The sequence below is a fragment of the Diaporthe amygdali genome (assembly GCF_026229845.1).
Source record: "Diaporthe amygdali strain CAA958 chromosome Unknown NODE_3_length_2959817_cov_65_330692, whole genome shotgun sequence".
NCBI classification, from domain to species: domain Eukaryota; kingdom Fungi; phylum Ascomycota; class Sordariomycetes; order Diaporthales; family Diaporthaceae; genus Diaporthe; species Diaporthe amygdali.
The window spans coordinates 2,062,161-2,075,200 of NW_026517023.1; the positions used below are offsets into that span (position 1 = coordinate 2,062,161).

General features: G+C 57.4%; 5 protein-coding genes across 5 annotated transcripts; 2 read left to right on the forward strand and 3 right to left on the reverse strand.

Annotated features, from left to right (window-relative positions):
• Window positions 1–846: 846 nt before the first annotated feature.
• J7T55_003030 (uncharacterized protein) lies at window positions 847–2,452 on the reverse strand (the record flags this gene model as incomplete). The annotated part of the gene is made up of 3 exons (XM_053138166.1): window positions 847–2,069; window positions 2,151–2,317; window positions 2,415–2,452. The coding sequence occupies 3 exons, from the start codon at window positions 2,450–2,452 to the stop codon at window positions 847–849; spliced, it is 1,428 nt and encodes a 475-aa protein (XP_052998898.1).
• Window positions 2,453–3,455: 1,003 nt separating this feature from the next.
• Window positions 3,456–3,947, forward strand: J7T55_003031 (mitochondrial 37s ribosomal protein s8; the record flags this gene model as incomplete). Its single annotated transcript, XM_053138167.1, has 1 exon — window positions 3,456–3,947. The coding sequence occupies one exon, from the start codon at window positions 3,456–3,458 to the stop codon at window positions 3,945–3,947; it is 492 nt and encodes a 163-aa protein (XP_052998899.1).
• Window positions 3,948–4,691: 744 nt separating this feature from the next.
• Window positions 4,692–6,629, reverse strand: J7T55_003032 (uncharacterized protein; the record flags this gene model as incomplete). The annotated part of the gene is made up of 2 exons (XM_053138168.1): window positions 4,692–6,298; window positions 6,554–6,629. The coding sequence occupies 2 exons, from the start codon at window positions 6,627–6,629 to the stop codon at window positions 4,692–4,694; spliced, it is 1,683 nt and encodes a 560-aa protein (XP_052998900.1).
• Window positions 6,630–8,633: 2,004 nt separating this feature from the next.
• Window positions 8,634–9,807, forward strand: J7T55_003033 (homoisocitrate dehydrogenase; the record flags this gene model as incomplete). The annotated part of the gene is made up of 2 exons (XM_053138170.1): window positions 8,634–8,658; window positions 8,753–9,807. 2 exons carry the CDS (start codon window positions 8,634–8,636, stop codon window positions 9,805–9,807), a joined length of 1,080 nt encoding a protein of 359 aa, XP_052998901.1.
• A 487-nt stretch (window positions 9,808–10,294) lies between these two features.
• J7T55_003034 (elongation factor g) lies at window positions 10,295–12,879 on the reverse strand (the record flags this gene model as incomplete). Its single annotated transcript, XM_053138171.1, has 4 exons — window positions 10,295–10,340; window positions 10,405–12,431; window positions 12,497–12,605; window positions 12,674–12,879. The coding sequence occupies 4 exons, from the start codon at window positions 12,877–12,879 to the stop codon at window positions 10,295–10,297; spliced, it is 2,388 nt and encodes a 795-aa protein (XP_052998902.1).
• Window positions 12,880–13,040: the final 161 nt, after the last annotated feature.

Sequence of the window (13,040 nt, forward strand, 5' to 3'; positions counted from 1 at the left end):
CCACCATACTGCAACAACACCAGTGTCGACTCCGGGCGAATCACTCATCTACGAGGCCCATTACATCAACCAGATGAGTTGAGAATGCGGCCGCCAGATATTTGTGGCATCCAGCCCTGCGTCGGAGGACAGACGTTCATTTATAGAAGCACACATCTCGGAAACCCTCCTCGCATTGCCGCGTTGCGCGCAGCGCAGTGAACGCGTTTCAACCAAGCCGAGACCTTACTTGGCGAAGTCGAGTTTCATGAAGTCTTCGAGGAGAACAAATCTTGACGCCGTCACCGGCGCTTGGTCTCCGACACGTTGTGCTCCAGCACCTTTCACATCTGGGGAGCACAAGGCTGGCGGCGGCCGATCTGAACGCGTTGCAGCCTGCGCTCGACGGGCGTCATGGGAAGAATGCGGAATTGGAAGGAAATCGTTGCGCAGAGGATATTTGTGTCTATGCAGAGGCTGCTCTTGACGAAAAGCGCCGGCGTTTGGGGCTGGAAAGGCATGCGCGGGAACTCAGGCATGCTCGTCTATAATGAACATGAATTTAAAATGACTAAATACCATATCACAAAGACACATGTGCAGTGCACCATGTCCGTCTCCCTTGCCTTACATAGATACCGCCTGTGGTAAATCATTCACTCCATTCCGCCAGACCCATCCCGCGCTGAAAAATCGTCAGGGATGAATCTCGGGAGCGAAAATAACTTGGTTCTCACGACTGTCCACCCCTTCTTTCACCGGCGCATTCAAAGACAGCAATTCACCGAGGACATAGTCATTCATTACTCATCGTGGATATTTCCAGCTATTACACACACCAAGAGCCCAAGCAAGAGCCAGCGCCATCTATCCAAACTTCTTCTCAAATTTCTTAAACATTCCCGTCACCCCCCTCTCAAGCCTGCCAGCGTTCTCCTCGAGTCGGCCCCTAGGCTCCTTCTTAGGCCGGTACTTGACAGCCTGCTCGCCCTCTGTCGGCCGGTACGCCTGCTGGTGGATTCCATACTCGTTGGCGCCGTGCCCGCCGCCCTGCTGCGTGGCATACGTGTAGTTTGAGAATCCCCCGGGTGGGGGCGGCGGCAGCCCCGGGCTGGTCACCGGCGGCGTCGGCGTGCCGAGCTGCTGCGGCGGGGGCGGCGCGCCGGGTAGGCCACCCGGCGTCGACTGCTGGTGCTGCAGCGGCGGCGCCGCGAAGCCTGGGCTCCCGGGGAACTGTTGTGCGCCGTACGGGCTCTGCAGCGCTGGCGACGGCATCCCGTGGACGGGCATCGTGGCCGCGCGCGCCAGGCCCGGGTGGCCGCCGTGCGTCCCGAAGCCCTGCGGCGGCATGCCTGGGGTCTGGACTGGTGGACCCGGGAAGCTGGGCGCGCCCGGCACTGCGCTGAACTGCGGTGGGGGGATCCCAGGGCTCAGTGGGCTGAGGTGTGAAGGCATCCCGGACACCAGGCCCGGAGAGAAGGGCGTCGCTGCGTCCTGGACGAGGCGGGCGTGTAAGGGGCTCACGTCGCCGTCTTCCGGCGGAGGGGTCTTCTCGCGGTGGCGGATCTGCTCTGGTGCGGCCGGGGCTGCGGGGTTGTAGGCCATCGGGACGAAGCTGGCCGGCGAGGTTGTGGAGTTGGCGTCGTGATCACTCTCGCCCGTGGTCACGGCGGATAGAGGCGGAGGAGCGAAGGAGGGGATGTTGCTATTGCTTTTGCTGTCCCTGCCGTTTGGTTGAGGGGGAGGCGGCGGTAACTTCGAGTCTGAGATTGCGGCATTCTCCAGCTTCTGGACGAGAGGATTCACATCGACTGAGTGCTGCTGCTCGCGTCGTGGAGGTGGGCCAGGCTCATCTTGAACGTCGACCTGGTTGGGCGGCAGAACGCGCCGGATGCCATTCACGAACGACAGGGCATCCTGCTGTGTCCAGAAGTAGATGTCGAGAGAGTGAAGCTTGTAGTGGTATTTGTTTTGGTTCTGAGGATCGTAGGTCGGCAGGTGCCACTCCTCATGGCCTTCAACTTCGCCGACTGTCAGGTTGACCATGCAATGTTGCCTGTAAGAGTAGGTGACATGGACTTCATCCAAGACTGGCGGTTATGAGAACTGAGAGTCAGCTGGGCCGATCTCACTCCACTTGGCGCAAAGGCCTGGGCCTGGTCATAACTTACACCCATCGAAGGCATCCTGATCGTCTGTGCCAACATGATTCGCAACCTCTATTCGCGCTCTTCCCTCATATGCGTTCTCGAACAGATAGACATATGAGCCCTTGTCGAAGCGGTGGTGTGGAGGGGAGTCGGTGGGCGGGCCGTAAAAGTAATGGACATCGCCAAAGCTGTGAGTGAGCACGCACTGTCAGCCACGCTGAGCACAACATCAACCGCCCTCATTTGCGATCCAAACAACAAATCGATGCCGTGTTTCACACATACAGCGTAGCCACATTCTCTTCGCCCGGCCGGACAGCCATGATGTCGTGGTCGAGGAGCGCAGGAGCTCCAGCAAAAGGATAAATGCAACGACGCTGGCAGAAGAAGGATGATGCGCGAGCAGAATTGATCCAACCCTGTCTTCACTTGAACAACAATAAGAGCAATCGAGGCAAACCTCGTGACAGAGAAAAGAACGAGGAAAAAATAAAAAAGATACGCAGACCTCGTTCGTAGCTTTAATAGCGACTCACACTCAGCTGTTCGGGACGTCACCTCGGGCGGTCCACAGCGGGACAAGGAACTCTCAAGGTGCAGACATGCAAGCACTAGCGGGCATGTGCAACTCTGATCTTCAAATCACCGTCCGTTTCACCTCTTAGCAATCGCGACGATCCCGGTACAGACGTCTGCAGGATGCACGAGACTGGCCGCTGGTGAGGGTGTTGGGCGCTTAGCTGTGCTCGTCAAGAGGAGGCATCGCTCAGTGGTTGGCCAATGGCTGGGTGAATTCGACGGAAGCGAATGGAGGAGTGGGGTTGGAGGGGAACAAGAAAGAAGCAGGGCAGGGGTGCAGTAGGCTCCAGACCTTGCGGGAGCTACCTGCCTGGCCTGCATGTAGACGAGGTACCTAGTCTATGTACTTCTTGAAGGTAATCCCAGGTGGTCAGTGCGCCTGAGGCTCCCGAAATTTTGGAGACGATGATCGCGCTGGATGCCGGCGCGGATGATACATTGATGGCCATATCGCAACACTGCACTCCTACGACTTGGTGACAGGAATACCTCTCTGACGGTAAGGTCATCTCTCCCTCCAATGGCGAAGTAAACCATATGACTAACCTGACAACGCAGCCCGCCTCATTACCCCATCATCCAACTCGCGATCCCGACTCACCACCTACACACCCAGATCCAAGGGCGAACGACATCCCATCCCGAGCGTCACAAGAGGGACCTCTCCGGACAGCAGAGCGCTCCCTCTTCCCTCCTACCTCCCAGCCACCCGCCACACACCACCCACATCCCCAGTGCCCCCGCAAAATGGGCATCCTCAACATCACAAACGCCTGCGCGCACCTGCAAAACGCCTCCCGCGCACGGCTGGGGCTGACGTCGCTGCCCAACACGAAATACAACCTCATGTTCGCGCTGGCCCTGCACCGGTCGGGCCTGATCGCGAGCGTGACGCGGGCGGGGCCGACGCCGCCGGCGCCCGAGGAGCTGCTGACGTTCACGCCGGAGCCGGTGACGAGCGCCAACGTGGCGACGCGGCGGCTGTGGCTCGGGCTCAAGTACGTGGGCGACACGCCCGTGATGCGCAACGTCACGTCCATCAGCAAGCCGAAGCGCGCCATCACCATGAAGCTCCCCGGGCTGCGCCGCGTCGCCCGCGGCTTCGAGAGCGGCTACGTCGACGGGCTCAAGATGGGCGAGTGCATGTTCGTCGCCACCGACAAGGGCGTGCTTGAGATCAGGGAGGCCCTGGAGAAGGAGATTGGCGGGCTGGTGCTGGCGCGGGTGTCACCTTACTGAGGGGTTACTCGAGAGGAAAGGGAAACAAATGAGACATAGAGAGTGGAGTACGGATGTCAGTATGGCCATGGTTCTAAGAGTTGTGTCCATCTCATAGGCAGGGCCGAGAATAAGGAGAGTAGACTGCAGGAGTCTGCTACCGAGAGGGGCAGGTGAAGAGTCTCCCAAAACGAGACTCGACTTGGAGGGTGCTGGCTGCATGGCGAGGCAAGCCATGGGTCGAACAAAATCGACTGGCTCGGTTGCGGAGAGCAGCCATCGTTGTATCATACTCTCAAGCCCAGAAATAGAATTCACGGCTCACCTTCAAGACTGTTGCTGTACATGGAGAAGCTCTTGTGTCGGCGTGATTTCTTACGTCTTGGGGGAGGGAAGTGATCTACGCCGTTCGCAAACCACCAAGGTACAGAACTAGACTATACTGCCGTGGCTCTCACGACTATCCTAATTCATCCAGGTAGACATCACTCACAGATGTCCATATGCCAACACAGGCAACGTAACGTTGTCTCTGGGAAAATAAACCTGGACGTTCACAGCAGGATACTGATTATGAAGGTGGCCGAAAGACCGCAAGGGTATATCCATTTGTACTCCATACATCGAGTTCTATTGTGCTTTTCCCTGTTGCTCCTTTAGGTATCATATGAAACAAACCCATCGCTTCCCTAACGTCGTGATTTCCATGCAAAATGGACATCGAGAATAGAACACCACCCAGTTCATTGACAGACTCATTCACTTTCACCACTCTTCCTGTTCCGGCTGAGCTGTTGTGTCTTCCTTGTGAGTACCATTGACCAAAGGTGCCTCCGCTTCCTCGACCTCCGGTTCATTGGAGGCTTCAGGTGCGGCCGAGGCCATGGGGATTACTCCAGATTTCTCCTCCTCCATTTCCTCCATTATTGTGGCTTCGCGTTCAGGAGTCTTGGGGGTCTCCTGAACGTTCTCCGCAATAGACATTTTCTCAATCACTGTTGCAATATCTCTGTCTGCAGAAGATTCTTTCTTCGTTCTCTCAGGACTTGGAGCTGCAGAGGTTGTTGCAGAGGTTGTCTTGGATACCGGCCTCCTAGTCGTGACAGACTTTGCACTTGCAGATTTCTTGGGGGCTGCTGCTGGTCTTCTCGGAGGCGTCACTGGCACTTTTTCGTTCACCTTGGAGGCGCTCGACTGGGTAGGTCGCATCATCCTTGCAAGGAACCCTTCATCGACCCTAGCGTCTTTCTTCACAACTGGATGGTCCTTGGCAGGTTGCTTGGGTGGAGGTCCGATGCTGGGCCGTTGTCTGCTTGCCGCCGAGGATGACCTCTGAAGTGCTTTGGCTGACGCTTTTGATCGGCTTGTGGAGCGGGCTAGGTTCTCGTGAGAGGAAGGAGGAGCGCTGCCAGAAGTTCTGGTCCTGGATCCGGAGGCAGCAGTGTGGGTAGTGAGGCTGGCAGGCAGCTTGACAGGGCGTGTAGGCGACTTTGGCCTGGGTTTGACGAAGCCGCCAGGAGAGACACTGGCTGGTGCGGCTTTCTTTTCGGCAGCTGGTTTCCCAGCCTTTGGTGTCGTTGGAGGATGAGACGTCGCGTTGGTTGGTTTACTGGCAGCTTTTGGTTGCGGTGCCGGGTCGGGTGACTTCACAGCGTTGGTATTTGTTATCTTGCTGATAGGTGCTGGTGCTGGTGCTGCTGGTGCGGGTGCTGCTGCTGCCGCCGGCTTCGCTCCCTTCGTCTTGTCGGCTCCGTTTACAGTCGTGGCTGCGACGGTGCGCCCAACGGCGATCCCGACGGCGCTTCCACCGGTGCTTCCACCGGCACTGATGCCGTTACTGTTTTTGTGGACACTTTCGGGTGCAGCAGCTTGACCTTGACCTTTGTCACCAGAAGCTTGACTCTGGCCCGCTTTCCGAGCTTGACTGCCTTGATCGGATTTCCTGCCACCGGGAGTTTGGTTTTCTTTAATTTGCGGAGACTCGGCGAGACCTTTAGGGGCGCTGCTGCCGGCAAGGCTGGCGACTTCCCGGTGAGCCCCGGAGATGAGGGTCCCGGAGGTTGGGGGCTCGGCAGGCGGTGATGGTCTGTCTCCTGACTTGGATGCGGGATCTGGTGGGGGAGGTGAGGTGTGGAAGGAGGCGCGGGGTGGGCCCCGGTTGAGCTCTGGTCGGCTGGTCGCAGAAGAGACATCTGTGCTGGTGTTTTCTAGCTGGACAGAAGACGTTGCTTCGGTATCACCACTGAGCTTTCTCCCAGATATACTGGAGGCTTCGCTTGGGTTCCGTTGCTGGAGGCCTATGCGACCGTCCTTCTCGATTGCCACGAAGCTTGTGCGGACCTTGGAAAGGGGACGAGGGGATTCGGTGCCAGCTGTGACAGAGAGATCGAGTTAGCTGAGGGTTGGTAGACTATAGATGACAAGAGGATGCTCGAGCACAATGCTGTTATTCGCAGGGGGTCTTAGGTATTTCGGAGCTCCAAACTTGGATTGATACTCCGGTGGTTTGTTCAAGCGGGGTGTTGGTGTTGAGGGCAGAGGGCACAGAGCAAAGGAGAGGCGAGGAACGAGAGCAAGTGAGAAGGGACCAAACAAACAGGCAGATTCATTCGTACTCGAAGACACACCAGGTGATCGCCCTCGCTCGGGCGGACTTTCCTGCGTCTTGTTCTCGAACATGGCCCTGAGGTTCCTGACGCTCATTTTGGCGGTTGCGAAGGCAACAACAGCTCGAACACGGCGGGTAGGGTAGGTATCTAGAGGTGGTTCGTAGAGAAGGAGCAAGGGCAGGCTGATGCTGCTCCTCCTCCTGCTGCTGGGTCTCGAGGGGCTGCCAGTTGTGAAGCGAAGGAGGGGCCTGGAAGAGGAAGGCGTGAGCTGGCCACAGCTGTTGCGAAGCTGCCTTGGCTTACTACCGGGTGGGTGGTTTGCTCTGGGTGGTGGAAGCGGTAGTCAAGGAATGGCTGTCTTTGAGTCGGTGTTAAGGGCTGTTTGAAGTGCAGCGCCGGGTCAATAAAACGAGCCCGGATCCCTGGCCCCTTTTTCTGCGACGCGGGAGCGGGAGCTCCTGACGCTAGACGAACGCGTCTGAACTCAGCACAGAGTCAAGAGAGGTGCATGTGCAGCTGTAGCGTGTAATCCGAGGTTGGCGCAGCTGCAGCTGCGATTCGTCTCCCGGGAGGCAGTAGTAAATAGACGGATAGACTGTGGCAGTGGTGAGACCAGACCGCAATCACCTTCAGTCGAGACCCAATGCGATGCGTTATATGATATGGAATGGAATGGAATGGAGCAGGGTGTGCAGAGTACCGTAGCCAGAATGTGGGCAGACAGTCTGATATGGCCAACAATGGCTTATTATCTGAATTTGGTTCTGGATGCTCCAGAATGGATTGGATGTATGAGGCAAATAACAGGAGGGGTGTCGCAGGGCCCACAGCACCGACAGGGCTCATAGGGCTCGTTTGGAATATAGCAGAATCATTCACACTTTCCTCATCTTACCACTAGCTGCCCGCCTGACACATTGAGTCTGAGTCTGGGTCTGGGTCTGAGTTCAGCTCTCCTGACCCCCTTTGACCTGGGCCGTTGGTGGCCTCGGGACGATGCGAGGTGGGTAAAAATAATTGTGGCGCATTCGTCTGTCCGCTGTGAGTGCTGTGCCCATCGTGCACACCGCAAGTAGTGAGGGCGCCCATCGATTTGGACTCTGACTACCGTAGAGACTGCGTATACTACTACCATGTACATCCCATGGCAGTGTGGACGCGCCGAAAAGGGAAGGGCTGGTTTAAATTAGAAGTGCCCTCTGAAGGGGCCTGGGTGGGCTGCCTCATTTGGCCCCTCAGGCCCATTCGAACAGTCGAGCTGGCCATCATCGTGGCCACCATTGTTGCTCAGAATACACAAAATACAACATTGTATGGGTTGTAGGTGAGGCAGGCTCTGGGCGAGGTTCAAACCTAGTCGGTTGTTCAGACACGTGTGCGTGATGATCCCGTTCGAGTCGGCTGTTTCAAGTCGGGCTCTGTGCCTCTGTATGCAAGTCAGAGCATCGTGAGACGACAGGGGCTGCAGAGATGACCCAAGAAACAAAATTGACCATGTGTACCGAAATGATGGGCTTGGGTCAGTATCCTCTCGGTCATGAACGAGAGTCTGGGGAATCCTCTACCCAGATATTAGTTCGCCTGAATTCACAGGACTGAACCTCGCCGTTGAAGTAGTATCACAACGGTACCATCCACGGCTCTTAGCTGCGTCTGTGCGACCTGCCAACCAGACTGCTGGAAAGAAGGGAGCGATTGAGATGACTTGAAGGTATTGGTATTCATGGGATGGAAACCAAGCCGATTTCGGTTGCTTCAGCTACCTCAGGACCGTTAGACTCGGACCGTGATGTATGTCCAGCGAGCAGAAGCGCTGATAGAACTTGTGGGGAGAAATGAACAAGACGCAGACGGTCAATACTCGCTGTACACAATGATGAGGCCTAGTGCTCTAACCCAAACAGGCACAGGGTGTCAAATGATCCCACTGGACCCTGAACTGAGCTGAGGGCAAGGTCCGACCCCGGACTCGCTCGGCCCCACGTCGCTGAGATCTTCACAAGCTCTGGGGGAAGCACGCGTCAAAGTGCCGCCATGGCAAGCTTTTTCGAGCAGCCCTTCATCCTCCTCCAAGTTCCACGAGCCAATTGATCCCAAGATGGCTGCCAGAACCCTCAGGATCGGTATGCAAATTCCAAGACACCAGCAGCCCCCAGATTGAAGCCCCAAGAACCTCAAGAGCACCATCAACTGACAGGTTCGCACCTCTTTACCCAGGCCTTATTCCCGGCGATGGCATCGGCAAGGAGGTCATTCCCGCCGGCCGCCGCCTGCTCGAGGCCCTGCCCGCCTCCCTGGGCCTCAAGGTCTCCTTCGTCGACCTGGACGCCGGCTTCGAGACCTTCGAGAAGACGGGCACCGCCCTGCCGCAGAAGACCGTCGACACGCTGAAGGCCGAGTGCGACGGCGCCCTGTTCGGCGCCGTGCAGTCGCCCTCCAAGGCCGTCAAGGGCTACTCGTCGCCCATCGTGGCCCTGCGCAAGAAGCTCGACCTGTACGCCAACGTGCGGCCCGTCAAGGGCGTCGCCACCAGCCTGTTCAGCCAGCCCGCCGTCGACATGGTCATCGTGCGCGAGAACACCGAGGACCTGTACGTCAAGGAGGAGACGACCGCACAGGACGGCCCGGGCGGCCGCCCCGTCGCCGAGGCCATCAAGCGCATCACGGGCCGCGCCTCGTACCGCATCGCCGCCATGGCCGGCGAGATCGCCCAGCGCCGCCAGAAGATGCGCGACGCCGGCGCCAGCAGCATCCACTCCGCGCCGCTCGTCACCGTCGTGCACAAGTCCAACGTCCTGTCGCAGACCGACGGGCTCTTCCGCACCACCGCCCGCGAGGCGCTCGCCGAGGTCACGCCCAACGTCCGCGTCGAGGAGCAGATCGTCGACTCCATGGCCCTGAAGCTGGTGCAGCAGCCCGAGTACTACGACGTCATCGTCGCGCCCAACCTGTACGGCGACATCCTGTCCGACCAGGGCGCGGGCCTGCTCGGCTCCCTGGGCCTCATCCCCAGCGCCAACGTCGGCGAGGGCTTCGCCATCGGCGAGCCCGTCCACGGCAGCGCCCCGGACATTGTCGGTCAGAACAAGGCCAACCCCATCGCCACCCTGCGCAGCGTCGGCGTCATGCTCGAGTTCATGGACCTCGAGCAGGCCGCCGCCAAGATCTACGCCGCCGTCGATGCCACCCTCGCTGCGGGTGTCGTCACCCCTGACCTGGGCGGCAAGAACACCACCACGGAGGTCCTGGAGGATGTTCTGAAGCGCCTGTAAGCCAGCAGAATGGGAAAACTGCTGTTGGCCTTGAAAGAAATGAATAGGTATAGACAAAATGGATACCAAGGCGTTGAGCCACAATGCAAGTCACATCTTATGTGCTAAACTTGTCATCAAGTTGTAGAAGGTCACACATCATAGCCAGTGAGCTTCCCGACATACAGGAGGGGACAGTTTGTGTGTATTTTCCATACAGAGTCTCATCGGTCTATATACCACTTGTATGAGAACAGCGGCCGCTTCAGATTTCTCCCAGCCCTCGCCGCTTCTAGTCTGGCTTCTAACCATGCCAGAATAAAGAGTACAGATGCGCACTCGTCTATATGTTCAAGTGCGCCATGTCTGATATAGTACACTTCTAGATCACAAACATATTCGTGATCGTCTATGCCTTAGTTCCTCTCTTCAGAAGGCCGCGTTCCATGGCTGTGATCTCTCAACAGCCCATCTAATGGATATGAGTCTTTGCCATCACGCTACTTCTCTATTTCGCGAATCTCTCCTTCTCGTACTTGGCAATGAGTTCTTTCCTATAATTGACTTCATTAGTGTCTGTCTTGTCACGGTTGTGTTGAAAGTATGGTGGTAACTTACTGCAACTGTGGCGGTGCTGCCGCATAGTGGCTGAACTCCATGCTGAACTCTCCCTTACCCTGCGTCGCGGCACGAAGGTGCGAGCTGAAGCCGAACATGGCGTTCAGCGAGCAGTCAGCGATAAGTGTGAAGTCCTCGGGGCCGATCTCAGTGTCAACAATGGTGCCGCGCTTGTTCATGAGCATGATGATGTTACCCTGGAACTCATTGGGTGCCGTGATGGTTGTCTTCATCAGCGGCTCGAGCACCGTGCCGCCGGCGTCCTTGAACGCCTTGCGGAACGCCGACTGTGTCGCCATCTGGAAGGCATAGTCCGAAGAGTCCGTCACGTGCGTCGCGCCATCGTTGACCACCAGCTTGGCGCCGATGACCTTGTGGCCCAACAGCGGGCCCTGCTCGCAGCCCATCTCGAAACCTTTACCGCAAGCCGCCAGGAACTTGTCAGGGATCGTGCCGCCCACAACCTGCGTCTCGAAGTGGTTCTTCTCCGGGTCCTCCTCGTACGGCTCCAGCCAGCCCATGACACGAGCAAAGTCACCGGGTCCACCAGTCTGCTTCTTGAGGAGGTAGTCAAAGTCGGCGCGGCGAGTGATGGTCTCACGGTAGGCCACGCGCGGCTGACCCGTCTCACACTCTACCTTATACTCGCGGCGGAGACGCTCAACGTAGACTTCGAGGTGAAGTTCGCCCATGCCGGAGATGATGGTCTCCTCAGACTCCTCGTCGACTGTCAGGCGGAAGGTGGGATCCTCGCGCTGGAAACGGTTCATGGCCTTGGAGAAGGGATCGGCGTCGCTGCTTCGCTTGGGCTTGATGGAGAGAGACATGACGGCGTCGGGAACGTACATGGAGCTCATCGTGTAGGGAAGATTGCCGTCGGTGAAGGTGTCGCCAGATGCGCAGTCGACGCCGAACACGGCGCAGATCTCACCGGCACCGATCTCGCTGACGTCCTCCATTTCATTGGAGTGCATGCGGACGATACGGGGGATACGGACTTTCTTGTTGGTGCGCGAGTTGAACAGGTAGCTGCCCTTCTTGAGCTGGCCCTGATACACACGGATGTAGGTGAGCTGACCGTAAGGGTTCTCCTCGAGCTTGAATGCGAGGCCGACGAAGGGAAGCGCATTGTACGGGACCAGAGCTGTTGGCTTCTCCTTTTGGGAGCGGTCAAGAGCCATGTTCTGCACATCGGCGGGGTTCGGTAGGTAATCGCAAATGGCGTCGAGCATCGGCTGGATAGACTTGTCTCCAAGAGCGGTACCCATCAGCACGGGAGTGAACTTCAGGGCGATGGTTGCTCTGCGGATGGCAGCTTTGATTTGCTCGGGGGTAGGCTCCTTCTCGTCCAAGAACATCTCGGCCATCTCGTCGTCGACGTCGGCGAGCTTCTCGATGAGCTCTTGACGCTTCTGTTGGGCGAGTTCCTTGAGATCCTCGGGGATCTGATCGGAGATCTTGAGTTGAACACCTCGATGACCGTCGTTCCGGATGGAGCGCATGTGGATCAGATCCACAACGCCCTCGAATTCCTTCTCGGAGCCGATTGGGATCTGAACAGCAGCAGCAGGGAACCTAAGCTTGGAGTTGATCTGCTCGACCGCCTTGAAGGGGTTGGCACCCATACGATCCATCTTATTGACGAAGCTAATCCGGGGAACATTGTACCGTTTCATCTGCCTGTCGACGGTGATTGTCTGACTCTGCACGCCGCTGACGGCGCAGAGAATCATAGCGGCACCATCGAGAACTCGCAGGGCTCGCTCGACCTCGATTGTAAAGTCGACGTGGCCAGGGGTGTCAATCAAGTTGATGTGGTAGGTTTCCGTTTTTCCGTTTTCCTTTTTTTCCCAGTCGCAGAAAGTCGCAGCCGATTGAATAGTGATTCCTCTCTCGCGTTCCAGTTCCATAGAGTCCATCTTTGCGCCGACGCTGTCTCGACCTCGAACCTCGTGAATTGACTTGATACGGCCGGTGTAGAAGAGAACTCGTTCGGTACATGTTGTTTTACCGCTGTCGATGTGTGCCTGCGTCTCTCAGCCTCTGATCTTACAGTGGGAAGTTCCTGGGTGCTCGAGAGGGTTCTGCTTACTGCAATACCAATGTTTCGAACCATAGAAAGTCGCTTGGTCTCTTCGGGACTCATGCGCGCCTTGACAACTTCGGGGGACAGGTTGGCAGCTTCTTTGGCAGCCTTGAGACTGTTTGTAGGAAGCGAGAGTCAGTGATACTGCTAGTAACAGCCACAATATCTGCCTGGAGGACGTACGCTTCTTGGGCAGCATTCAAGGCAGCGCCTCGCTTGGAAGACTGGCTAAAGCTCCTCGCGCCCTCGAACTGGGCGGCCTGGTGCCATTGTCGCGGCGCATCAGAGCTCGTCCTGCAGCTCCAGCTCAAGTTCAAGAGCTTTGCTCCAGGGCTCGAGCTTAGAATGCGACCGTCACCAAGGACGGCCACGGCTCTTGAGGCCCTCATCTTCACAAAGTCATGGGGGATGTGACCTAAGGAAGGACTGGGGCAAAAGAGGAGCGTGGCGCGTTCCAATGTGCCCAGAGTGATTTCGAATAATTTTTTGGGGACCCCGGCAGGCATCCCCAGTCCCGGCAGCCCGGCCGTCGATCCATGCATTCGGTCCC